Source organism: Thunnus albacares, chromosome 5 (genome assembly GCF_914725855.1).
Source record: "Thunnus albacares chromosome 5, fThuAlb1.1, whole genome shotgun sequence".
NCBI classification, from domain to species: domain Eukaryota; kingdom Metazoa; phylum Chordata; class Actinopteri; order Scombriformes; family Scombridae; genus Thunnus; species Thunnus albacares.
In genome coordinates, this window is record NC_058110.1 from 25,747,608 (window position 1) to 25,775,108 (window position 27,501).

The 27,501-nt window shown below is 37.6% G+C and overlaps 2 protein-coding genes across 7 annotated transcripts; one reads left to right on the top strand and one right to left on the bottom strand.

The window, feature by feature from the left end:
• Positions 1-680: 680 nt before the first annotated feature.
• On the bottom strand, positions 681-7,595 carry lemd1 (LEM domain containing 1). Of its 4 annotated transcripts, none has more exons than XM_044351547.1 (11): positions 7,508-7,595; positions 3,827-3,935; positions 3,513-3,659; positions 3,362-3,426; positions 3,050-3,115; positions 2,782-2,937; positions 2,508-2,588; positions 2,292-2,384; positions 2,072-2,161; positions 1,673-1,746; positions 681-1,455 (listed from the first exon to the last, which is right to left on the bottom strand). In XM_044351547.1, the coding sequence occupies exons 2-11, from the start codon at positions 3,906-3,908 to the stop codon at positions 1,146-1,148; spliced, it is 1,164 nt and encodes a 387-aa protein (XP_044207482.1). In that variant the 5' UTR covers positions 3,909-3,935; positions 7,508-7,595; the 3' UTR covers positions 681-1,145. The 4 variants fall into 4 exon arrangements, with proteins under 4 accessions (XP_044207482.1, XP_044207481.1, XP_044207479.1 ...); XM_044351546.1 differs by having other exon boundaries at positions 3,827-3,938; XM_044351544.1 differs by lacking the exon at positions 7,508-7,595 and adding an exon at positions 6,260-7,468.
• On the top strand, positions 7,540-27,501 carry mfsd4ab (major facilitator superfamily domain containing 4Ab). 3 transcript variants are annotated; one of them, XM_044351541.1, is made up of 11 exons: positions 7,540-7,627; positions 24,490-24,539; positions 24,652-24,850; positions 25,065-25,307; positions 25,458-25,620; positions 25,785-25,900; positions 26,029-26,202; positions 26,317-26,464; positions 26,558-26,628; positions 26,769-26,889; positions 27,015-27,501. In XM_044351541.1, the coding sequence occupies exons 1-11, from the start codon at positions 7,625-7,627 to the stop codon at positions 27,107-27,109; spliced, it is 1,383 nt and encodes a 460-aa protein (XP_044207476.1). In that variant the 5' UTR covers positions 7,540-7,624; the 3' UTR covers positions 27,110-27,501. The 3 variants fall into 3 exon arrangements, with proteins under 3 accessions (XP_044207476.1, XP_044207477.1, XP_044207475.1); XM_044351542.1 differs by having other exon boundaries at positions 24,493-24,539; XM_044351540.1 differs by lacking the exon at positions 7,540-7,627 and having other exon boundaries at positions 23,750-24,539.

A 27,501-nucleotide genomic window follows, 5' to 3' on the forward strand; every position in this document is an offset into this window, starting at 1 on the left:
CAGTAATTAGGTTCAACCGTGGGCCATTAGGGGGCCGACACTGTACAGGCACAGAGAGGACATCCCAGTATGTTTTTTTAATACATTCATATGTTTTGTTTGTTTATTTATTTTAATTGAAATTGATGTATAATTAACATATACATATATATATATATCATTTATAGTTTTTGTACGTGAGGTAAATGATGGCTAACAGAATTACAGCATCTTAGGTTGACGCTCATTTGGGAAAAAAATGACTCATGAACATACATGAGACTAGAAATGTAATTGATATCCACACACAAACAGTGGCCTGCTTCACTTATGGCTGAAGCAAAGTACAGTCATTGACACAAATTTGTTCTGGTCAGATATGCCAAATTATGTTATGTACCTGTGTTGTGCAGTTTTTAAGAGGTTATAAGCTCATATTTATTGGGATTTACATGAGCCTTGTGTATCTACTGTGATTTATGATTTATGATTGATGTAAATGATTTGATGTAGCCTAATCTGTAAAAGGTTCAACTTTAGCTTTCGTTAGTGAGCCAAACATTTTTGTTAGAGGGCCGAATATGGCCCACAGGCCTCTATTTGCCTACCATTACCTTAGTGCATGCCTCTGCGTGCATAAAAAAAAAAAAAAAAAAGTAATTCTTTTTCACTTCAGCTAGTATCATCAGTTGCACAAAAACTATGAAGCAAGATATCCTTTATTGAAATATGTTTCAAATATTTAAAAAAAACAAAACAATAACACACAAGTACAGTGACACATTCATTGAAAAAGCACTGACACATTACACAATTTGAGTCAGGAAATAGCAAAAATAACAACATTCTTATTATTTTACATTTGAGAAACTATTCAAATCTTTAGTCTTGATTGCATCTCTGCTTTTGCCATTGTTTTGATTACAGGAACAACAGCACTTTTGGTAACATATCATAAGCAAAACATAAAACTGTAAAACTGGACTTTGAGGTATTCACCCCAAACAGACACACAAACACAGTCAACAAAAAAAGTGTTGAAATTAATATTCGCACCCTGAATATATCCCAAGGTCTTTACGGCTAGCTAGCTTGGTAAAAGCTGAAACAACAAAACAGCAACCTTCACATCTGTAGAGGGTTAAAAAAAAAAAAAAAAGAAAAAGTTACTCTTGTCCAGAGAGTGCTGGTGTGTCCTGTATCTCAACCTGAACCAAAAGTCCCTCATTTTCTGACTCCTGGCTTAGACTTTCCAGCAAGGCCACAAATGGACTGAATGAGTTGTCTTCAACACAAGCATAAATGAAGTATAAGAGGAACGCCACAATGAGGAAGACCAAAATTTGTATCTTGATGGGTACAAGGCGGCGCTCCACCTCTCGCCTCTCCAGGGTGGTGGGGCTGGCAGGAGTGTCTGGATATGCGTACTGGATAGGTCTCCCTGCTGCACCCTTGATTGGTCTCCGACGAGTTGCGCTGAAATATGAAGATATATGTGCTGAAAATCTAATCACAAAACTCCTACCAAGTGTGTCAGTACGTGCTGCTAAGCAAGTTGTCACTAACAACCAATTCAGATTCTTGTACTTTTCTCGTACTTGGAAGAAATCGAATTCTCACTCAACAACCGCTTAAAAAGCTTTGAAGAGTTTATAATTGTTGCAGTGTGTAATGGTGTTGGTACGGTACTTACTGGATCCCTGTGGGTGTGGTCTTAGTGTCTGGAAACAAGTCCTTCACAGTATCTTTCACAGGTTCCTCAGGAAGCTATAAAAGAAAAGCGGTAATTACTGACAAAGTGGACTAGAAAAAAAAAAAAAACAGAACATTTTCCCAAACACCTGTGTTCCACAGAGACAGAGGCCCAGCAAGTCAGGTAGAGATTAAAGGAAAGGGTGATTTTTAATGTAATGACCTGATTTCTGACACATACAGACAAAGAAACATTAAAGTAGAGCAACGATATTATTGTGTATATAATTTTCATATGAGAGGAAGTTATACATGAGCCATCAAATATAGTGCGCTCTTGTAGCCAAAGCACATGCTCCCATCAAGTGATATAGAACAAAAAACTAAAAAAAGGATGTGCCTTCATTTCCCATTCACAAGAGGAAGCCTTGGGAGTGTAGTACAGGGACTGGTCCTTCTTGGTGTTCTTGTCCACAACTGGCGTGTCCAGCTAAGACAAGGAGATGTAACAGATAATGATGCACATCTTCTTCCGCCCCTGATGAATCTCTCCAACACTTTAACCACCACCACCACTGTTTGAGCTTAAAGTGTGACTGAACAACGTGAGCACTACTGACCCTGTTGGACCGCGACCAATGCTCCTGCACATTGCTCCCATTCAACTCTCTCTTACTGTCTACGCTAGTAGAGAGTGATGTCCGACTCTCCATCTGTTGTTCAGAGTGAGAATGTTCATCAATGAGTGAGTGCTCCTGTGGTGATTACTCAAAAACACATCAATAAAATAAGATTAAAATGGTAATTTTTAAAGAAAACATGTCGGACTGACTTCCCTCCTCAACCAACCGGGTGATGCTGAAGGTCAAAGAGGAAAATGAACCATTAGACATGACTGATTGTGATCCAGATGGGACCTGCAAGGGTTATTATCATGTCAAGATCAGCACAAACATTTATCATTTGTCAACCAATCCATACACCAGTGTCAAAATTCAACTGAGAGAATGATGCCCAGTAACCCCTTGGTTGTGTGAGAGTAAAGTTATTCTAAGCAAGGAATGTGGAGAATTTAAAATCCACAAGAGAAGTGAAATAAGACCAGCCTACCCCTGATCCTAATCCTGAGCATTGATCAACAGAGGATGCTCTACTAATTCCAGCGGGAATCTGGGAGCAGCAAGACCGACTCTGCTCTGATGATTTTAACGCATTCCCTGAATTCCACTTGGGACTAGGTTCCCTGTGTCGAGAAGCACAAGCACGCTGCAAAAAGCCAACCCAATCAAAAACAAAAGACATCAGTTTCCCCAGTGGATTTGGTTTGACAAAAAAAAATAAAAAATGTGTAAACACTAAGGATATCTGTAGTATTTACCAGTCGTGATGAGGGTAAAAAGCACTGCGGGTAAACATAACCACCTTTCTGAAAAAGCAACTTTACCTGTGAAAAGTAAAAAACACATACACAAACACTCAAAATGCAAGTGCTTGTTCTAAACCATGAACACTTCCAGTTAAAAACAATACAGTTGCAGTCGGTAACCACTGAGTGGCACTGTAAGGATTGGCAAAAATGCAAAATAAGATCTATTAACTAGGCTCCCTTATGCCAGACAATTTAAGAAATACAATGTATTAACACAGAAACTCCTGATCATTTAACAAAAGATTTCAAATCTTTTCTCACCTGGCTGCTCTCCTCCTGGGCCTGCTCCGACTGTTCAGCCGTTTCTTGTTTTGCTCCTTCAGAGCCTGTGCAGATCACAGAAATCAGTATAAACCATATGATTATCTTATACCAGCCCTGTAAATTAATCTAAAACATATCAAGGTCATACCTGATTCTTCATCTTCCTCTTCCCCATTTTCCTCCTCTTCTTCACTGTCAGAGTACAGTACACCTTTCTCTATTCCATTCACTTTGTCATGTCCATCAGACTGAAGCAGTTTCCTGAGCTTCTGCTCATACAAGGCCCTGGTGGAGGCTAGCATAGATGGATAAACAATCCTATTGGAATTAGTTTGTAAGACAAAATAGAGTGAAGGTATGTCTTAAAACATTTAATAAAAACACAGAACTGCATTAATGATGACAGGAATCCCATTTCTACAATGAAAGACAAGTTTAAGACAGTATTAAGTGCAACCTCACCGACTATGGGCCCAGCTTTGAACCCGTGCATGAGCAATGCAGCCTTGAGGTCGTCATCAGTCAAACTGCTCGGGTCAGGCATCTCTGTAGTGTCTGTATCCTCCTCCTCCTCCTCACAAAACAAAATTTTTTCCAGTTACTGAATGCTGTTCAAGACACGACAAAGGCTGCAGCTTGAATGTCAGCAGTTTCCAGGTGTGGGATATAGAGCATAAAAAACAGCTGGAGGCTGCCCCTCTCAAATCTGTTCAATATCCACCAATTGTGGGTACTGCATTTACCTCACAAAAGAAAAAAAGTGAAAAAACGGTTTACTGTAGAGCCTACTCAATATATCAAAATGCCTGCATTATCAGTCGATAGTGCCTTAAAGACAGGACTGGCGTGTAGGAGTGCAACTAACAATTACTTTAGTAATTACAATCACTCAATTATTCTGTTGATTATTTTTTAAATTAATCGATCAGTCTATAAAACACAAGAAAACACTGACAAATGCTGGTCACAATCTCCAACTGTCCAAACCAAAAAATATTCAATCTACTACAACTTAGGCTGCAAATTCTTAAATTTGAGAACCTGGAACCATCAAAGGTTTGGCTTTTTGCCAACTAAATTAATTAATATTAAATTAGCAATTAGCAATAATTTAATTGACTTAACTTTCTTAAATTGAGGGGGGTCCATTGTATAAGGCTCTAGCTTCTGGACCTCCCCTGTCAAATCTGTTTTATTTCTACCATGAGGATTTTATGCTGTTGTATTTGTGCAAATAAAAATAAATCAAAAATAATCTTTGCAGCTCTACTGGCATATGTCTAAAATAGCTGATATGCCAAAAAAAAGACATAACACATTATACTGAAAAAAGCAGCTGCAGATATTTAGACCCTGTGTCATTACATTCCAGCACAATCCACTGTTTACATTATTCTACGAAACTGGCAAAGTAGCATATTGAAGCTGAACAGGTGGTGCAGAGTCTGGAAAGAGTAATAACATTAATATTCTTTAACCGTAAAGTATTCTGTTGTATATATCTTTGTCACAACTTGAATGATGCCTTCAGAAATCTTTCAGTTATTTTCTCAATTATTTAGTCTATCAAAGAATAGTGGGGAAATGCCCATCAAAGTTTCCCAGAGCACAGGTTCACATCTTCAAATGGCTTGTTTTGACTGACAAAGAGTCCAAATTCCCAAAATATTCAATCCATTTACAATTATACACACACACACACACACACACACACACACACACACACAGTAAAAAACAGAAAAAAAAAGAAAAAAAAACAGCTAGGGATGCAACTAACGATTATTTTCATTATGGATTAATCTGTCTGAATTATTATCTGAATTATTTATTTACTGAATTAGTTGTTTTGTCAATAAAATGTCAGAAAATGGTGAAAAATGTTAATAACTGTTTCCCACAACCCAAGGTGACGTCCTCAAATGTCTTGTTTTGTCCCAACTGTCAGTCCAACAGTCCACAACACAAAGATATTTAGTTTATTATCATAGAAGACTAAAGAAACCAGAAAATATTCACATTTGAGAAGCTGGAATCAGAGAATTTAGAATTTCTCATTTTTAAAAAAAATGACTCAAATCGATTATCAAAATAGTTGGAAAATAGTAGTTGCAGATTAATCTTCTGTCGATGAACTAATTGATTAACTGACTAATCGTTTCATCTCTATAATGTCATTAGTGGGTCTAGAGTGCAAATCTTGCAGCAATTTATAAATTTTACACTCTTCCCTGACTTAACAGTTAAGTTAATGTAATAGTGGGGGCTGTGCCCAAACAGACTAAACACACTACCCCATGACACAGTGCAGGAACAACTTCCAGACTTCAAGTGTCTGTGAAGCTCCTCTTCCTGACACACATAAATGAACGTGACAGGTGTTGCAAGCACATGCACACGACTGTAATGGTAGCCCCTCCAACTACAGAAACGTCTCTTGTAAATCTATACCAAACATACAGCTGGTGGCTTAAAGTCGTCAAGGACCCACAAGTGCTACAGCAAACTGAGAGCAGTGACCCAGATCTGCACCTCCTCCCCTCCACAGCTGCGTTAAATCAGTTCAAACCAATTATCAATCAGAGCAGCACTTATTACCACAAAAATGTCGACGTCCTTGAAGGGCAGCATTGTGGATAGGTCTCTTACCAGATATCACATTTGCAATGGTGACAACTTATTTTTTTTATATAACTATTAATTTTTTGATAATTTCTCAGACATGTGAAGTAAGTTGGAAAACACTCAAATTAGACTGACAGCCAATTTGTTATACTCAAGAGCATTATCATATTAAGCTTGTTGCATGTCGAGATTGAGAGCAATTTAACGCAAAACTCTGCAACAGTCAATTAAAAATATTCTTGAGAAAAACACCAAAGAGGTTGCTGAACTCACTGACACATCTTGCACTTGATCCTCCTCGTCGCTGGAGAAATCCGCTGCGTTTTTCTGATCAACATGTTTCATGTGCAACGCCACATAAACCTCCTTCTTGCTCTTGGAGGGTGGCAGCGCGACATTGTGGGCAATTAAATCTGACTTCAGTCGAGATTTAGAGAACTGAGCAGGATCCTCCACAAACACCGGCATGTCACAGGGCCGAAGCGGAAAATGAACAACTAGTTAAAACTTCAGTGCTTAGCCGTTTCTTAGAAACACTCTCTGAAGTGAGATGAAGCCGACAGAGCTGCTTCTCTGCCTGTGGTCTGAGACTCACACTGACTGAACTGAGAACAGCTGCAACTGACGACTTGACAGACAGCAAGTAGTTCTCTTTAAATACCAGCAGTAACTTAAACATACAACACTGCAGGCTGACAGTGTCTTTAGGTACATTTGAAGTATACTACATTTACATTAAACTAAGACCATTTTATTAAATTATGATGAACTAAAAAAAAAAAAGCAAAACACTGAAAAGGCATGTTGCTTTGATATTAGGTCTTTGTTTGAATTTTGGGTTAAACCCTTGTTATTCAATTGTATGGAAGTTCAGAGCTGCCATTATTAAAAATAAATCATTTTAATCAAATTAATTCATTTTTAATTTTTCTTCCCCTTTTCTGACAAATGCTGTATTCTTTTATTTAGTGTGGCACTTAAAAATAGATCTGTGGTTCAGTCCAAATAGCTATATGATAAATGTTTTTTGTCTAACTTATCAATTTTTTTTATTGTTTTTCTGTTTGTTTTGCTTTTTTATGCTATTTTATTGCTCTTTGTCTTCACTGGAAAGCAGTTTCTGAACTGAGTCAGGCCCACGAATTGTAATGTTTTACATTGCTCCACTATTTTTTTCTGCAAAAAAATAAAATAAGATTACAGTCTAATTAAATGATCTAATTTTAATATAGGCCTTTTTCACAAGAATTGTTTTGACTTGTTATAGTAGGAAAAACCACAGGTGTTATAACATTAATGATGGCTCTGTTATATTCAAATATCCCGGTAAGCCGTGACAGGGAGTCAGCGAGCACAATACCAGGACCTTAAAACCAAAGCCGCTAAATGGAATTCAGCCATCATTCATTGTATTATTTACACTTACTGTAACAAAATGTCTCTGTGAAAAAAGGTCACTACTTCATACAGTTGAATTTTTTCTCTCCTGCCAACCCAAACACCAATGAAGTGACTGTATACCTTTGACCTTCAGGTTTGAGCCGGCCTTTGGACACTGGTGTTGTGGTGTCTTTGGTGCACACTGCTGCAGCATTTTTACTGGAGTGATGCATCCACCTAGTGCAGCATGTAGAAGACATGGTAAGTGGTTCCTTTTGTAACACCTGTTAAAAGATAAGAAAAACACTTGTTCAGGTGATTGTCAAGCAGGGGGTGCCTTTGCATTATGTGCCAAGGAGGACTACTGTATGTTCCAGCCAAACAACTTCACCAGACACCTTTTTCAACAAACAGGTTCACTGGATTATCCGAAAAACTTTGCTGAGTAAATAAGCAATCATTTATCAAGATAATTCGGTCAACCTGCTTTGTAACAGGCACCTGGTTCAGCAGAACTTCAACACAAAAGATCCAATCAGCATGAAATTAGTGAAATCACCTGGTAGATTTTGGTTAGAATGAAAACCTGGGACATGGTTACCTACACTAGGGGACTGTCTCAGGAAGCACAGTTAATTAACTTTGATGAGTAACCTCAACAGCCCCCCACCCTTAATATCTGGAACTGAAGGCTTCCCAGCAGTTATCCTGCTTCATGAAACAGTCAGTGCTACAAATAATAATAATATAATGGGGGACTTTTTTATAGCAAATGGCTCCCTCCTGGTTTTTAAGTGATGCCAAAAAAAGAGGGAAAAAAAATAATTGAAACAACTAACAATGTTTCCACAAGACTGTATTAATCTGACATCGCCTTATGCCAGTCAAAACAAAAGATGAAGCAAAATTGATCCCGTGAACAATAAATGATCGTAGATGTTTGTCGTCTCTTTAAATTTTACAAAACAGCTAACTATATTTAATTAGATGGCAACTTTAATATTTTGCTCTTGCTGCTCTGCTCTGCTCATATGAAATGACAAGACAGCAGGGGTTTCTGTTGCGTTGCAGTGATATTTGAGTTTGAGTTTAACAGATTTGATCACCTGCTGTGTTGTTTACTGTTGTGAACTTGAAGTGAACCATTTTTAGATTAGACCATCACACACTGTGATGTGAGGAAAACAACATTTGTTTTCAGTGGGGATTTCTAGGGAGCTGAGGGGACTGGAATGGGATCCATCAATTGTGAGCATGTATACAGTTTTATTATTAGATAAAAAATATTAGCCTACTTGGACTTTTATTCTTATTTTGATAGATTTTACCACTGAGCCTTTTTATATTGGTCCACAGTGTTGTACTTGTTGGCCAGCAACTTTGGGGAATGATTCAGAACAGGGAGGTCAGGAAACTGCTGCTTGGTACATAAATTCACCCAACCAGTACATCACTGCTAAAATTAGTGAAATATTGTTATGCCCTTTGTTGGTCTTGAGGAATGTTTGGTTATTAAACATACCATATCAAAGCAAAAGATAAGATCATGGCATTGAACATTAAGACACAGTCAGAGATTGCATTTTAAAGGCATACAAAAAGGTTTATGGGTATTTATGGACATCTTTCATGTCCAGGTGCTGAGTCCATAAAAATGTAGTAGATATACTTTCTGTTTCTCAAGGACTCGCAGCACTGTGAAATGCTCCCTCAAAAATATTTATCTTTATTGCATTTACAAAGAGTACAACGTTTCAAGCCCAAATTGGCTCTTCATGAGGTACAGATGCCTCTGTTTCGAGTCCTTGGGAAACAGATAATATAAAAAGTCTCAAATCAAAAGCCCTGAGGTGAAGTGAGACTTGACTTGCTCATACTTGCTTTGCACAGAGAATAACTAAGACTTGATTCAAGAAGTCTGATGCATACTTCCAAGTTCAAAGTCAGGAGATATTCAAGAGTTTTTGGGATCAGAACTCTGAATGCGCTTGGAATGCTTTTGAAAAATATTCTTGACAGGGAGGGGGTATGAACCATGAGAGGCCACATTTGAAGGGCTTTGTACAAACATTATGATGGTTCAGTTGGCCTTCTGGCCTCCATTAAAAATTAACAATAATGATATTAAAAATAAAATCAAAATTGCCATTAAACAGCCAGCTGTAGCAGTAAATCAGGCCAAAATACTAAAGTGAAGAAGAGTGGGAATTCATAAAGGTCCATTTTTGCGTTGAACAAATGATACAATTTAGACTGATATTATGCATTTTAGTACTAATACAATTCAGTACACATTCTTTGCTTGAATTTGGAGGCCAGTTCACTTTCATTAATGATAAACATGATGAATACTGAATAGACAATAATTCTTTCTCTGTGGTCACTGAAAATGGATCACCACAACATGGCGACTAAGTTATGGAGAGGTTCATTAAGTGTCCTTGGTTGGAATAGCCAGCGGCAAACACAGTTTGCCCCCAGGAACTTTCATATTTCTCTTAAAGTGATGTAAAATGATCTTTTTCACCTCTTAGTATGAAAGTTTTTTATTCCTACATACTAGTTTTCACACTTTGCTGTCTTGTCATCACTGTAAAATAATTATTTTTTCTAATTATATTTCTCTTATAACCACTGAAATTCTATCTGGCCAATAGGCAACAACATAAGCAAGATTTCGCAGTCAGTTCATATTGTATTTCTGGTAACAAACTCCTGAAGTGTTAGGCCTATTAAAAGTAACTATAAGAGAGTTAATAATGTTACCCCATTATTTTGTTAATAGGAAAACATTTATGATGCATGTCTAATTCTGTACAAGTGTGAATCAGTGGCAATACTTAAATGCTGTTATTAGTGGGTTCCATTTTTTTTAGAGCTTGATCTTTTTAGAGCTCGATTAGACAGTAATGATGTCATACCAAATACACTTTAACTAACCTCGGTAGAACCAGACAAGTGTCATTTCCTAAGGTAATGGTGTGCAAACATTTTAATGTCCTCACAGGGGAGACATTGGTAAACAAGGCTTAAACAATCCTGAACTTCCATCATTAGATTAAAGGCATCTCTCAATGCAATGAGTTGTGACTTAATCAGTAAACTAAAAATCTTTAAGCTGTTTATGGAAATTATAGAAAGTCTGACAGCAATTAATTTTCTTGAACATCTGTTAAGTCACAACTTTCATGAAAACCAGGCAGTCATTTCCCAAAACATCTCCAAGAGAAACACAAATGTTAGCTCTAACTCAGAATATCTGTATTTGCCCCACAACTCCAAAGGTTTGATGCAAGGAAAGATGCATGATGTGGATGCTGTTGGCCAAAACTTTTGTTGATATCATTACTAACGTTTTTAGATGCTACAAATAGCTGGTTCAACAAAATGCAACAGAAGCTAAACTTATATTAATAATGCCAAATAATTATTTTACCTCATTTGGCATCTGTTATTCATTGAATAGTTTGGGCAGGCATAAACAACGTTGGCAAATAATACAAAATCATTGCAAAGAAGTCTTAAAAGTCATGTAACAGAGGGCCTCAGTTGACTGTCCACTGTGTATCCAATGGCTTTAAACCCTACATGACATGTTAGAAAGAACTCACATAGGAATAGAAAGCCATAAGACACAGTTGTGGTTTGATTTGGAAGACAATAAGACAAAATCAGTTACTTAGATGCAGAGAACTCATGCAGTTTGGGTCTGAAAGCTTGGAAACATGAAGAGGAAAAAAACAGGGGCAGGTTGCAGACAGCATTCAGGATTTAAAACTCACATCCGCATGAATAATTAACCAAAGAAACTGCAAGTATTCATCTGAGGCCCGGGGGAGTAAAATGAAACTGTCTTGTGATTCTTTATACTGTAGGAATTGTATTTTTCACAGTAAAAACTCAAATAAATTGACCCCTACCCGATGCTTGAACCTTACAGCAATATGCCGCAAGCTATTCAATCCCTTTGGGGGGTTTGAAGAATAATCTTTGATAAAAAATGCAGTTTTAAATGTCTACAGGGAAAAGGTGCAATGTTAATCAAAAGGATTTTGTCACTGAATTCAAAACAGATTACATAAAATCTTTCTGTATTCTGTAGCAAACTCCTTGACTTCCTTAAGCACAAAGGAGATCATTACCTCAGTATTTTAATTCCACCACTGGGCACAGAAAGCTAGCAGTGTTTATTCATTACCAAAATATTTTTGCAGATATAAACTTAGCATTTCCCCGCAGTAGCTCCTGTGCTGCTTGAATCAAAGCCATCATTCTAATGAGCCAAGCATCAGTCATGCACAAAAACACTACCTGAAAGAGGGTTTTACTAGTACGCTTGATTCATACTCCCATGACCTTTAGGAAGTCAATAATAAAAAAGGCATCTTAAATTTATGCAGAATCAGTTGTGTTCTCTGACCTGAAACACCAGGCTGTTTACCACAATTTTAAGCACTAAACTGTCAGACGTTCTTTGGACCATTTTCAACCTCTCAGTGAGTAGAGACTCAGCACTCAAGCTATGCAGGCCGAAACTGCTCACCCAGATGTCTGCTCAGAAAACAGTAGCCTTTATAAAAACATGAAAAAATTTTGTGGACAGAGAGGAAACGGGCTACTATGGAGGACAGAGGAGGCATTTGTTGACATTGTATCAAGTGCAACGCTGAGGTATTTGAGGCACAGAGGGGCCAGGTATTTGTCAGTCAGTGTTTCTTGTGCTTTTGCTGTCTCCAACTCAAACAACAAAAGCCCCATTGAGGCAGCCTCCTTTTTTATCTGAACAAGCACACAAAGCTTCCTGTACTAGGCTGCAACTGTCCAGTACTGAGAGAACCACTTCTACTCGCCTTTTTATGCACCTGTTTCAAGTTGTTCCGGCAGTGCAAGAGTAAAAACACTTTGTTAGATAGTTTCACATCTTTTCACATGGCTTTTCCACATTTAACTTTCACATAGTTGCAAGATGAACCAACTTTATCCTAAGATATCCTAACTTTATTCTATAGAGATAGAAACATAATGAGGCCCAATATGATTTTGAGGTGTCAGCCTACCTAAACACCAAACACTGAGATAATTCTCATTGGCTTTACATATGCTGGATATTCATGTGACCTCTGAAAGAGAGCATTATGTACTGATTGAGGAAAGGTGTTTACTCAATCAGCCTTTTCCAGGTTCGAAAAAGACCACTGCCACTGAGCTCCAGGGAGCCTGTGCTCATGCATGTCTCAGCATAAATTAGTAAAGCCCCTGTGTCAGACTCTGTCCAGACAAGAAGGTGAATCTCAGCCACAGGGAGGATTAGCTTTAATCCCTAAACATCGTACATGGTCCCTCTCTGCTGGGAGCCAATTCAGACAATCGTCAGTAGCCAGATGTTTTTAATGGCTTATTATGATTATGGCTATGTTTAATGTTTTTTTAATAAATGCATTCCTCTGCTCTTATGACAGTGAAGTATGAATAGTGAGGAAAATGTCTCTGAGAAATGCAGATACAACACAACAATACAGCAAATGAGTAATATCCCGTAATTTAACATTTACTGGTTTTGAATATAAAGATAAAGGTGAAGATAAAGATAAAGGGGTGGCGCCTGATTTTTTTTTATCCTATGCAGTACTCCCTTTTCATTTATTAAAAACACAAAAGCACCTTTCACTGGCAGACAAGACTACCAAAACACACTGAAACACTGCATACAACACATGAAAGCCTCAGAGCATCAGTTAAGCTGCTTCTTTTTCCTCACTGTCAGTCTTGACGGAAACACAAACAGCTATTTTGACCAACACACTAAACACTTCTGAAAGTAACAGTGACAGACATGCATTTATTACTAGGTTGCATTCTTATGATATAAATCTGACTCTTACCTCCGTCTCCCTCTCCTGCGTCCCTCGCTGAAACAAGTATGGCATCCCCTCACCCTAATACTGTATGGAGAGACAATGGGTAGTGGGGGGGAGGAGTTACTATGTGAGCAGCAGAGAGAGTGGGGAGACAGAGGGAGTAAAAGCAGAATGAGAACTGAGAGAGAGAGAGAGAGAGAGAGAGAGAGCGTGAGAGGGAGAAAGGGGGCTCAGAAGAGAGATCACTTGCCCACGAATCTGACGAAACGTTACATGAATGGCAATTCTAGAAACCCCCCTCTTCCTCCTCCCTAGACGCAATGTCAGAGAAAACATCAACCAGAAATCTCTCTTCACGTGGGAAATGTAAGGAAAAACAAGAGACTGTGAGAGAATGGGTCCTGGTTTTAAACAAGTCCCTTTCTTTGGCTTTCTTTGAATGAGTTCTTAAGACTCCAAGTTGGCAGAGTGCCCATGGGTCCTGGATGGAAAAGGATAAAAGAGGGGCTGAGGTAGGGGGGCTTTCTATTGTGTTTGTTCCCTTCCTTTCAGTCCTGGCACTCTAGTTGATCTTTGCAGCCAGTTGCTGAATATTCCAGTCACTTATCCCTCGATTGTAAACAGAAACTCACATTTCCATCATTGATGCTCGTGTTGTTTCCCCCCAACGATGACACAAACTTGTCCTGTCCTCCTGCACATACAGTTTGGGTGTAAGGTTTAAAATGGAACCCAGGGACCAAAATAATTTTCCAAATTAACAATTGCTCCAAGTCAGCACTGATCTGAAGATCCCAAGTCTCTTATTGAAAAGTCTTTGTTTGGGCCTCTTTCTCCTTTCTTTGTCCTCCTAACAGTCCATCACTAGTAGAGGGATAATGCTGTTTGCCTGGTGAATCTGGGATGAAGACAGCAGGTGCTGTTGCCCCTCTCTGAGCCACATTCACTCACAGCTTTCTCCCCCCTCCATCCGTTTCCTCTACTAATACACCCTCCTCCCCCTGTCAATGTGAGGAGGAGAGGGGGGGGTGGTTAGATAGGGAGAATGAGCTACTGTATAATGAAGAAGCACACCCAGAGAAAAGATACAGTTTGCTGAAGGTTTTAATGAGTGACGTCATGTCGGTCTGATCAGAATGACTGATGAGATACGTGACACAGAGCCAAGGTAAAGGGTGCAAGGGATTAATCCAACTGCATCTCTTGTTAGTCACCACTGTGCTTCTCACCGCTGCTTGTGCTGCATCAGTGCCGCAAGAGAAGCCCTGTTTTCACTCACAGCCTACCCCCCTTCCTCCTCCTTCTCTTCCTCCTCCTCCTCCTTCCCCACAAACCCTTCCCTACCCTCTTTCTGTCTTCCTCTTGCTTTCCCTCAAATAGACACACAGGCTCGGTTCATTACTATTCACCAGGTTTCACTAAGACACGCATCATTGCTCCACTCTCTACAACTGTGTCGGGAGAGGCGGGGGGAGAGGAGGACAGGGAGAAGCAGAGGAAGGGGAAAAGCAAGAGACATCTTATGATAGAAATGGATAAATCACCATTGTGTTTTCTGTGTCCGGATGTGTGTACAAACATATATTACCAGACAGCTGTATGCATGAGTTGTTCTCTCACTGACTCTGACAGAAAAATCTTCAGAAGATCAAAGCTAGTTCAGTCCTCAATACAGAAATCTGTTATCCTTTGTGGGGTTTTGAATTCATCACTTGCCTTTCATTAAAACCACTGAGGTCGTACACTCTATCACAGCATTCAAATTATTATCTGTGCTGATTCACTGACAAAGCATTTCATCCATGAAACCGGGCACAATGCTTGATTTCTATTCCTGTGTTGGCTCAGTCTAAGCCCTCTATAGTCTGGAACACTTTGTCACATCCATTTCAGGAAAACTATACTTCACTATGAAACTAATCCTTTGTTATACTACTTTTAATTTCACTCTTTAGTCAGCCATTCTCAATAGATTACATTGATTCCTAGAACTGCAGCAAGAGGAGAAATTATGCTGTGGTGTTAAGCTCCACAAAAAATCATACGCATTTGATCTGGATTTGTATAAGGTGGGCTCTGACAGGAGATGATATCAATCGCAAAAGCTGTGTGGCTGCGTATCCACCGTCCACTGTCTGGCTGCGGTAAGGCATACATTTATAATATCTGGTATAAAAGACTTTAGACTTTCTCTTATCTTACAACCTCATTTTTTTCTTAGTTCATATCAATTTATTTAGATTTATATGTGTTTTTGTGTACAGCAGACTGCACTCAATAGTTAAGTAATAACGCTGTCTCTTTCTCAAGGTTTCAAACAACAAATTAATCATCTCCTTCAGGATTTGAGAATAGTGAGGATGCATTTCCTCTTTTCTTTCCTGCATAACATCACCAGACAAAGCAATTTGCAAACGGAAGAAGGTAAAAGGATGATTTACTGTAAACCTCATGAACCGGATCTGAGTGACATCTGAGGAATAGTATTTGGTAGTTTAATTTGGAGGACTTGTTGGAGCAATAATATGTTGCAGGATTTGCCGTAACATTTTAAAGCAGAGGCCACCCTACACCCTAAAATCCCACTGAATGGATTTAATACCAGCTTTACTGCATCAAAAGAGCAAATTAGAACAGTTTTCAAACCAAAAACATAAAGATGACATCTGAGTGCAAATTGATGTGAAATGGTGAGCAACATGAAACAATGTACTGTTACCATTTTAATTTATATACTTGAGGACATTATATCACTTACTTAAATTCAGTAGCAGTCAATTTATAGAGGACAAGAATTAAAACTAGTAGCAGTTTAAGATTTCAGATGATCCTAACAACAAAGGTTATCATGATGCAAGTTGAAGCGTTGATGTGACACAAATTATTAATTGGCCACTAACACACAATTTATATTAAGGCCAATAATAACCATCACTAACAGCATGGTGCATTGAAGTATAATTAGCCAATATAACATGGATCAACACATACGGCATCGCTCCAGAGTACAGAGTGGGGATTGGCTGGCAGAAGTCATTATCTTCAGAGGGCTTCAGATGTGATCGGCTGCTGAGCTTTTAGGAATCCTGGGTGGAAATTCCTGATTGAAGTCTTTGGATAAGCATCAACGCTCCACTGGACTTAAACTGCTATTCACATAATATTAAAGCCCGGACTGTTTGAGAAAAGGCCTTTGTACTGAGTCCAGTAAACTACAAGAGTAATGCGGACACATCAGAATACAAGAACAGCACTCTTTTAAGATTCAAAATAGTTCTGGAGTTATATTAAAAGATCTCTCCTTCGAGATCAGGCTTTTCTCTCCTGCTGTCCAACCCTTTCTCCTAGAAATTATCTTTACATAACACTAATTATCAACACCAAAATACATTTTGTTGGAAACATAATGCTGCCTGTATTATTCTTTTTTATCAACAAGATTAAGAAATGTTGGTAATGAATGTATTTGCCAAGTCGCAAAATGTTTGAACTGAAAGCATCTAAATGTACACTGACAACATATTTCAATTTATTTCCTCTTCCATCTTGGGAGATAATATCGGTTCGGAGCAACTACAGCATGATAAAACTTTTTTCATTGTTATGTTTAGGCACAACACTGCAGAACTGCAGAACACAGTTTCACTACCATTTTCATTAGCTTGTTGTGCTACATATCACGACCTTTTGACTTATACTAAAGTTCTTTACAATGTGATTAAATGATGTTATGTAGCACAACAAGCTAGCGAAGCACTATAAATAGAACTGTAAAACGGCATCTGCCTTACACAGAACTACTCTCTGGAGACTGAAACGTGGTCATTGTTATTAGTCTTTGGAGCCATTTCTAAACAAGCTGACATGCCCATAGTCTTCCAGGCCAAGGAACATGTCACCCAGTGCAGCGATGTGGCTAATTGATGTGCTTTTAATAGTTTTTGGACAACAACGGAGGTCTACGGCACAGAAGAATATGAAATATCAGGCTTTGGATACACACACTTAATACTTATAAGTTCATTGATGATTTGGCTCTACACATGAGATTTGTTTACACTAAGAAAAATGTAGAAAATGGCCAGCCATATCCTTTAAGGTAAAAGGAGGATCATGGTTAAATATTGAAAAACTTAACAGCAAATTGAAGCGCAAGACAAAACAGGTTCACTTTTTAACATATAAACAAAACCACGATTTTTCCAAACCATAACCAAACCCTAACCACATGCAGGACATAGGGTGCGAATCCTGATCTCCAGTGTCAGATTCCTGTGGTCTGTGCATCCACCAGCCACCCCAACTCTAATATGACTTGTGTTCCTTGCAGTTCCTTTGGGAAAAGCTTTTTCCAGTAAATATTATACAGGCAGCAATTACATCCCCCATCAAAACATAACTGGCAAAACAAACTAATAGAAGCCTGTATAGGCTTAACAGGGCTGTGCTGTTCTACATAACAATTTAGTTTTAGTCTATCCCATGTAAGAACAGTGGTTAAGATGTTAGTCAGTGCTAAAATTTCAGTCACTTTAGTCCCATTCTTAGCATCTTTGCATGGGTTTTGTCCTCTAAAAAGTTTGCCAAGAGAATGTTTTATAGAAATTATTTCACATCATACTTCTTCAACTCAAATTTCTCTGAATACTTATACCCAAATAACTTTTACGATCCACCCATGTACTAGCTTTCACAAGTGCTTTATGTTTTAACTGCTTCACCAGCAGCTAGTGTGAAAGTACAGAGCTTCGCAGAATAGCACTGTTTTGCCCTGCAGACATGTCTGTTTGCATACCACATATCGCTGGCTCTATTTTGGGCCTGAGGAGAGGTGCAGGGGGTGCACTGCAGGGCATTTCTATCCAGGGCTGCGGGGACTGACTGGAGAAATGTGGATAGGTGACAGATACATTTCCTGTGTCATGTCTACTTGAGCTAATCCCCTCACTTGTGTTAATGCATATACTGAATCATGTGTGTGTGCCTGGCTTGACAAGTAATAATACACAAACACACTGTGACTTCCTCCTAGTCATAGACATTCAAATGTTTATTTTGCTCATTCACATTATTAGATTCACATCAACAAGCTTATGTGTAAAGATATCAAGCTTTAGGGTCATTACCATGCAATTTTATCATATATTGCATATGTGTTTTGCTCCACTGGACCCTAAAGGAACAGAATACAGTAGATAAAGCAAATAGAGGAAGAGCAAAGAGGCAGGATTGCTCTACCTAGGATTATGATTCCTATCACATTGTCCTGGTGCTGTCTCAGGCCTCTGATTGAGAGTTGGCTAAATGTCAGCCTATGGAGATGAGACAGAAAGGAGAAAAGCAACACTGCCTTTGTTCATTTTAAACCTTGTTACCGATGTGCTGTCTCTTTATGCGGCTGCCATCCGCAAACCATGTGTCTGACCAAAAAAGAGATACCGTGATTTATGTCTGTGTGTGTGTGTGTGTGTGTGTGTGTGTGTGTGAGAGAGAGAGAGAGAGAGAGGGAGAGAGAGAGAGAGCGATAATAAGAATGTTTGTGAACTATTCAACAACAGGGATAATTTTGTACTACAATTAATACTCTATGCATTTGTTGTTTCCTTTCCTTTCTAAAAAACACATACATTGTTATATTTCTAAAGAGACAAACCTCAGTTGCTTTCAACTTGACTTGTGGATGAATGCAGTCCTTTTACACCATCTAGTGTTCATTCAGTCAATCAGTTTTTATTTTGAACATGTAAAAATAAAAAACAGATAAAAACAAGACAAGAATAGCAATAAAATGAAATAAACGATAAACCTTGTACAACAAATTTTCATAAACAACACAAATTAAATTTTACATGTTCAAAAAGGAGTAGGAAGAAGTATACACTTATTTACTACTACTCATGCATAAATTCATATATACAATTTATAAACAACTATCCCAATTCTATGTACAACCAAAATATCCACTCAGTGTCCATCCTCATCCATATACCTCTTAAAAATATTTTTTTGTGTTTCTTCTTTAACTGATTTTGTACTTTGTTTTAGCTCCACATCCTGACCGTTCCACAAATTCACCCCACAGATTCAAATACATAGTGACACGAACACAGAGTTTATTTAAATTAAACTCCCCTCTCAAATTATAACCACCCTGTGTTAAATTCTAACAGATTCATGAACTTCAAGTTATATGACTTTAAAAACAGCATGTTGGTGTGTTCTCTATATCCTGCATTGTTTACTGTCCTCATGACTCTTTTTTTGTAATATGCATAATGGCTGTAGGGTGTTTTTGTAGATGTTACCCCATACCACACATGTGATCCACAATGTGCCTTGTTTTTCCTAGTATTGCAATGCTCCTTTCCAGCTTTGCTCACACTTATCTTATATGAGGTTTACAGCAGATTTTGTGGACTAATATCACACCTAGAAATGTATTTTCATATACTCTTCCTATATTGGCATCTATTTTCACTTGTACTTGAGTATTTATTTTACAATTTCCAAACAGCATAATCTTTGTTTTGTTCAAATATATTGACAATTTGTTTATGTCAAACCACCGTTTTAATTTTATCCTTTCTGATGTGATCACATCCAAAAGCTGCTGTAAATTCTCCCCAGAACAACAAATATTTGTCGTCCACAAATAAAACAAATTTCAATATTTTTGATACACTACATATGTCATTTATGTACAAAATTAACAATTTCTGGCTTAATACTGACCCCTGAGGTACTCCACAAGTAATATCTATTCATGTTGATTTATGCTCACCCATCTTAACAAATTGTTGCCTGTTTAGTCATAGTAATATATAGTAATATATATCTAGTAATATATTGTAGTCAATGGAATCAAAAGCTTTTTGTAGGTCTATAAAAACTCCCATTGCATACTTTTTTTTTTGTCTATACAATTAGTAATTTCTTCAATTAATTCAATTAGTGCCAAAGAGGCTGGTCTGTTTGTTCTGAATCCATACTGACTGTCAGTCAGCACTTAATGCTTCTCTATTAATTTGTCTAGTCTTTAAGTAAAGACTTTTTCTGATATCTTGAAGAATTGAGAAACTAAAGAAACAGGCCTATAATTTGTAAAGTGGTTTCTAACCCCAGTTTTATATAAACTATTATTACTTTTATAAACTAGTATTACTTTTGCAGTTTTCATTTTGCTTGGAAATTTACCAGTTTGAAAGTTTGACTCGGATTTCTACCCCCATAATCAACATCACTCCCCTCTTTGAGTGTTTCTGGGTCATTGATTTTTTTCTGCCAACTTTGGTCCCACACTTAAAAAGAATTTATTAAAACCACTAACCACATCACCCTTATAATTTATGGTCTTATCGTTGTCAATAAAATAGTGAGGGTAACTTGAGTTTCTAGATCCTTTTCTAATAACGCTGTTTAACATGCTCCCTATACCTTGGATGTTGTTTTTGTTATTCTCTAATATTTTATTATTAGTATTCCTTCTTACATATCCTCATAATATTACTTATATATAATATAATATTAACTTATTTTTATATTTCTTTCTGCCTCTATGGATATATTTAATTAGATATGTATATTTTATGAATTCTCTATATGATGTATTTTTCTTTTTGCAGGCATCTTTAATCCCTTTGTGATCCATGGACTGTCTGTAAATTTTTTAGTTTTCTACTGTATTGTTTTATCAGACAATTTTTGTCATACAATGATTTGAATATTTTTAGGAATGTTTCATGTGCTTTGTCGATATGTTCTTCTTCATATATAATTTTCCAATTTTGTGTTTGTAATTCATAATTTACAAGAAAACACACATGACTTAAAAGTCCCCTTCTAGTCAAAAATGTGATTTGCTTATTGTTACTTTACTTGGATGTTTGAGCTTCACTGTGAAGAATGATGCATCTACAGAGTTCAACACTAGAAGCCTGTTTTCACATTCATCTGTTGAAGGGGGAAAGTTTCTCATACGTATGATTATGTGACATCACAACCAGTTTGGAGGCCAGTCGAAGTTCAGTCAATATGCAGCTCATACAAGATGTGAGACCTTGAAGCCTCCAGTACACAGACACTGAGAATGAACTCTTCAGTGCAGTAGGAGACATCTTTTATCTAGCAGTTAAACATTCAAAATGAACAATATTTGCATATTCATAGATTGAGTTTTTTTCTATGAGGGAGAAAGAGGAGATGTATTTTTAAGAATTTTAAACTAGGTTAACTGAACTTTTTTAATGGAAAAAAACATCAGACACAAATATTATTCCAAGTAGAGTATTTTTATATATCTGAAAACATGTCTGGAGGGAATCTTTAAATGTTTTATTTAAAATGGACAGTCAGTGCTGTTTTAGATATTAAATTAATAAACAGTGAGTGAGCATGCCTCAAATACTCATCAAAATTACAATTAAAGAAATTTAGATTTCACATACTTTACATAGAATTTGCTGTAACTGTATTCTTATTCTCCAATTACACAGATTTTGAGGACCCTTGTTTTAGCAGATAGCAGCAACATATTGTACCGTTTCCTAATCTAACCTGTGTAAATAAGTTCATTCAAAAACAGATGTCCTACTTCAGTAACTAGAAATGGCTGTTGATTTTTAACCCCCCTTACACACATCTAAGACTACGTTAGTTGACAATTACCTGAGAAAGTCATCTTGGGTTGCTACATCTCCAGAAGCGGAAGTGTGGGGGATGATAGATGTTAATGAATGCCTTTTGTATAAACACACATACGTATTTCTCAAGGGTTAGTAGCAGACCAGCATCTCCACCTTGCAGGAGATGTTGACAAATCAGTTACACAGCTTTGTAGGGCTTTGTATCCTGTGTGATTCTGGCATATAACACAGACACAGTCACTGGACAAAGTGTCATATTGTGCAACAATTTCAAATGCAATGAATGCTGAAATCAGTAGAGATAGAAGTAAAACAGCTAACATAGATATGCAGCATAGTTCTGTATTTAGGAACAAATTCATTTATGAAGTAGCAAATGTGTTACTGCAGCAGCAAAATATAAGAAGTAAATGACATGTGCTGCATTCAAGATAATTCACTCATTTCTGACAGCATAAAATCACTAATTAAAAATAATTCAACAAGACAAAACATATGAAAGGTTTTGGTCATAACCATGCATAAATTCACATTTTTCATAAGCCACTATTGGGATTTCTCTCATGTCCTCTGTTTCAACCTTGCCGGAAGCCCATATTTGGCCTCAACCAGTAGCTTTTGTTCTCCAGTGCAATCATTAAAGGGATTAGGTATTAAGTCCTTTCTCTTATTCATTCCACTTTTGGTCAAGTAATGCCAGTTTTGGTCAAGTAATCACCATCATCCATCATAGAATACAATTTTATTTCATTCGAAGAACCGTTAACTGTAAGCCTTCCAAATATCTAAATCCTGCAGAAGCCTTGAGATGTACCGCGTCTGCTAGTTTCTTGGCAGGTTTACATCCAGTCTGAAATGGGGTCAAGCTAAACATTTAAAGTGTCATATTGTACATCCTCAGTTGCCCTCCTAAGCTTTAGATTGATCCACATGTACATGCTGGCAGGAAAAAAATCAACAGTTGAAGGAAAGTTAAAGTAAGAATATATAAATACAATAAGTTATCACTTAAACTATATGCTGTTTCTCAGATTGACTTTCTCAGATACTGTAAAAAGACAGACACACAACTTGACTGATCCCAAAGAGAAATTGTGTTGTTACAGCAGTCCAAATGTCATAAATAAAGAATGAGAAAAGTTAAACAAGAATAAGAGTGTACAGCCATGCTAGCTGAGGTTTAGCAGGTACAGTATAATATTTACCATGTTCCCCATTTAATGTAGTATGTTAGCATGCCAATATTAGTATACTAATTAGCACTAAACAAAAATTGCAGCTGGGGCTAATGGGAATGTCATTAGTTTTGTAGTTATTTGGTCGTAGACCACAGAATTGGACAATTAAAATTTTGATGTGAGGGTGATGCTAGAAGCATGTAAAGTTAAAATTTATCTCTGGGGGAACATGAATGTATTTAGCAAATTTCATGACAATCCTTCTAATAGTTGTTGAGATATTTCACTCAAAATCACAAATGTCAACCTCATGATGGCACCGAAGGAAGAGTCAGTGAGTCACCAAAGCCAGTAGGGTTCATTCTCTGTGAATAATGAATGTCTGTACCAAAGTTCATGGCAATACATCCTGTAGTTGTTGAGATATTTCAGTCTGGACCAAACCAGTGGATTGACCCACCAACATTGTCCTTGTGTGCTAAAAAGAAAGAATAAAGAAACAGGAAGATTATGGACACATCATATACTGCACACTGCATATATTCAGTAGTGATATACTTTAAACTATTCTACGCAAAGAATGACAACAGTAGATTTCTTGCTAAAAAAAAAAAGCTAGGATAAGACTGTATGAGAAGAAAGTGGGAGTGATGATGTCTTCATAAATTACATATATAAATATTGTAACAATCAAAATGACTAAATAATGATGTTACAGCTATAATCACAGATGAACATGAAGTAGATTCTTGAATAGAAAATAAAAACTGTTTTTATGTCTATATTTTATTGACATTTTATAACACATTGTGCCATTTTTATCGCCCAAACTTCTCTCATAATAAACGTTGCAGGGTTTTCCAAGTATGAAAGAAAAGACATCTAGTCCATGATACATCTATGCGTCATTGTTTCCTGATCGATACATTTTCCATTGATAGGGTTGGAAGTGCTATGACATGTAAATGCACACTTTCTGGTAGCACTTCAACTGAGACTCTTTTTCATTGCAAATCATTGACACAATTCAAATAGGCATATTTTTGTAAGAAGAATCTCCACTTCACTCATTAACTCAAGAGGACATCCTTTTTAGTGAAGCAATCCAAAGAGGAGGGAGCTAAAAGCTTTAAAAGACATCAAGAAACTCATTATACTACAACAAGCATCCACACAACGCCACAGCGTTACTGTCACATATTTAATAGTAAAAAATCCTTTGCATTTTGTTTCACTGAGGTACATCTATCTGTATTGTGGCTAAAATGTTTGTGGATGAGCGGATTGTAACTCTGTTCAAAAGGAATGCCCATCACACACTTACTTACTGGAGTGTTTTCTTCAGCTTTGGACTCTGCATTGCTTTCCTTGGACCTACGATTTTGGATTTGCAATGTCAAACAAACTCAACACTTAGTCAGATTACCTGGGTGTTTTTTTCCCAGCAGTTCTGCTTGCTGATCGGCAGCTCCATCGGTGGTGTTTTCAAGAGGACGTAAGTATCATGAACTCACAGTTGGAGAGTTATCCAAAGAGAGTTTTTCATTGTGGATAAATAATCAGTTGACCATCATTGTAACTGTGTTTGTCTTGTTTCTTTCTTAAAGGTTGTTCAGTGCTCTGTCTGCCTTATTTGTCTCTGCTCTCATCATCTCTGTAATATTTGCCATCATCCCTCTGTGCCATAATGTTCTGTTGCTCGCCATTGCCATGGCCGTGTCTGGTTTTGCGATGGGCATTATTGACACCATCGCTAACATCCAACTGGTGACCATCTATCAGAGGGACTCAGCTGTTTTCTTACAGGTGACAAAGCTTTGACCTACATCTTATCTGTAGAAATACTAACATGATAGCCTTCATATTCAGTGAATAACTGTGAATAGCTGAGTCAGGTATAATACAAAGATAAGTTTAGAATACATTTTAACTAGAATTTTGTATACGGTATGGTCAGTAGGAGTATACTGTCAAATTAGGAGCCAATTATATACTGTATTCTGTCTTCTACATTTTGCAGGCTCTTCATTTCTTCATTGGCTTTGGAGCCCTGGTGAGCCCACTGATTGCAGATCCTTTCCTCTCAGAGACAGGCTGTGGGAATCACACAGGGAATGGGACTGAGATCATACATCATTTCAGGAACATGCTGAGAAACAGTCCAATTGCAGAGCACAACATAACTCAGAGCCACCTGCCCCATGAGGGAGGGGAAGAGGAGTCCATTGTACATTATGCTTTCTGGATCATGGCACTTATCAATGTAAGACACTGAACAGATTCACATTAGATGCAAGGGCTGAGTTATTTTTTTCATAGCTTCTTAATCTGATATTTCAGATATCTGATATTTCAGTTAATGGTTGGAAATTACAACAAATGAAAAAGCTGAATATTATTTATGCACCCTCAGCTGCCCGTGCCCATTGCAGTCCTGTTCCTGATGTATCGGGAGCAGCTGATCCCATGCTGCCCTAGCGGCACTCCTCGTCTTCTGGACAAAGATGAACTAGCAATGGAGAACCAGCAGGGGGCGGAGGGCACAGACGTGGAGCAGAAAGAACATGAAGCTGGAGGTAAAGATATGGAAGAAGTGATTTTTATACAGGACTCCTATTTTAAAATGAATAATGCATACTTTTCTCCCTAGATTTCCTGTCAGCTTAGAGGGGAAAAAAAAACAATAACTGCCATTTTCTGAGCCACAATCTGTCATATGTGACTTTTCGCTCTGTTACAGGTCATGGGGATATCTTTAGCTGCTGTCAGAATGATAACCTGCGCGGGCTGCCAGTATCATTCTTTATGATTCATGTCCTTGGTGGGATGGTGCTCTTCATGACCGATGGTATTGTGGTGAGTGAGGGGTGCAGATAAATAATACTGTATGACATGTATTTCACAAATGGTGTTACAAATGCAACTGTAAACTTCACATTAAACACAGAGAGTAGAATAAATTAAAGGATCTTTTTGTTTTTCAGGGTGCATATGCCGGCTTTGTGTACACATATGCTGTTGCACCGCCTATGTTATTACCTCACAAGACAGCAGGTTACCTGGCCAGTATCTTCTGGGCAGCGATCACTGCTGGACGTCTGTTGTCCATACCTCTTTCGTACCGTTTCCAGCCTGTGAGACTGCTAATGTTCAACCTGGTAATAAAATATTAAGTGCATCATCACATTATGAGACATACACAATGACACTTAAAGGTCAAACACTTGGTGATATGAACACTTACTGATTGTACTCTCTCTTTGCTCTTACAGGCAGGTGCTATTGTTACTGTGTTGATGCTGCTTATTTTCTACACCAGCAACACATTTCTTTTTATTGGAACATGTTTATGCGGGCTTTTCCTCAGCAGCATCTTCCCCTGTATGCTGGCCTACACTGAAGACATCCTTGATTACCAGGGTATAATTAAGTACTTATAGTACAAATATAATAACAACACAGTAATGGAATCAAATCACGGAGAGGAAATAAACCATAAGTTTCTTTTTGCAGGATGTGCAACCTCAGTCCTGGTGACAAGTGCAGGGATGGGAGAGATGGTAATGCAGGTTCTGGTTGGCTCAGTAAGTCTTATGAGTATCTTTATGAATATAGAAATAGTGTGCAGAAGTAGATAATTAGGTTTACTGTATAATTGCAAAAACAAGCCCAGAGGAGATTTAGATTCATGTTCAGTACTTTAATGTTGCCGTCTCATCCCCAGATTATCCAGACTGAAGGCAGCTACAGCTTCCTGCTGTGTGGAATGATAATCGCCTGCATCGGTTTTATCCTCTTCATTGGTCTCCTGCTGTTCCATCGGATGCACAGAAATTACCTCACAGGTACAATATCAACCAGCATCCTTGTACAATGCCTAGTAATCAGTGATTGTAGAATTGCTGAATGTTTATTTCCGTTCATTTTATTCTCCTCATCACTCACTCCAATTCCCCCTTCATCCCAACAGGGATAACAAAAATGTCTACCATGGTGGAGGAACCAACACCTGAACAGAATGGATCTTCCAAAACTGAACAGAAAGAGGAAAAAGACAGCAGCTGAGAGCGGCTATGATTAAATTAACAACTATGCATTTGCCTCAGAGACTGTAAATGTTTTACTAAGGCCCACCAAATGAATATTGTGCAGATATACTTTTATTGTGCTGGAAATTACATTATATTTGCAAAGTAGACAGTGTTCATCAAATTGTAGATTGGTGTTCTGTTTATGTTTCATCAGGGTTTGAAATACTAGGATTATAATTATATCAGCAGTTCTCCACTGAAAATATACCTGTAGTGCACTTGACAAATTTATGTTGGGGCTTCAGTTCAGTTTCAATTATAATCTTTTGTTTTCTTGATGTTTTGTGTTTTTTTTGCATATCTTTTGGGTAATGTATATGGAAAAATGTATAATATGAGTATTAAAACAATTGTACTGACACAGAG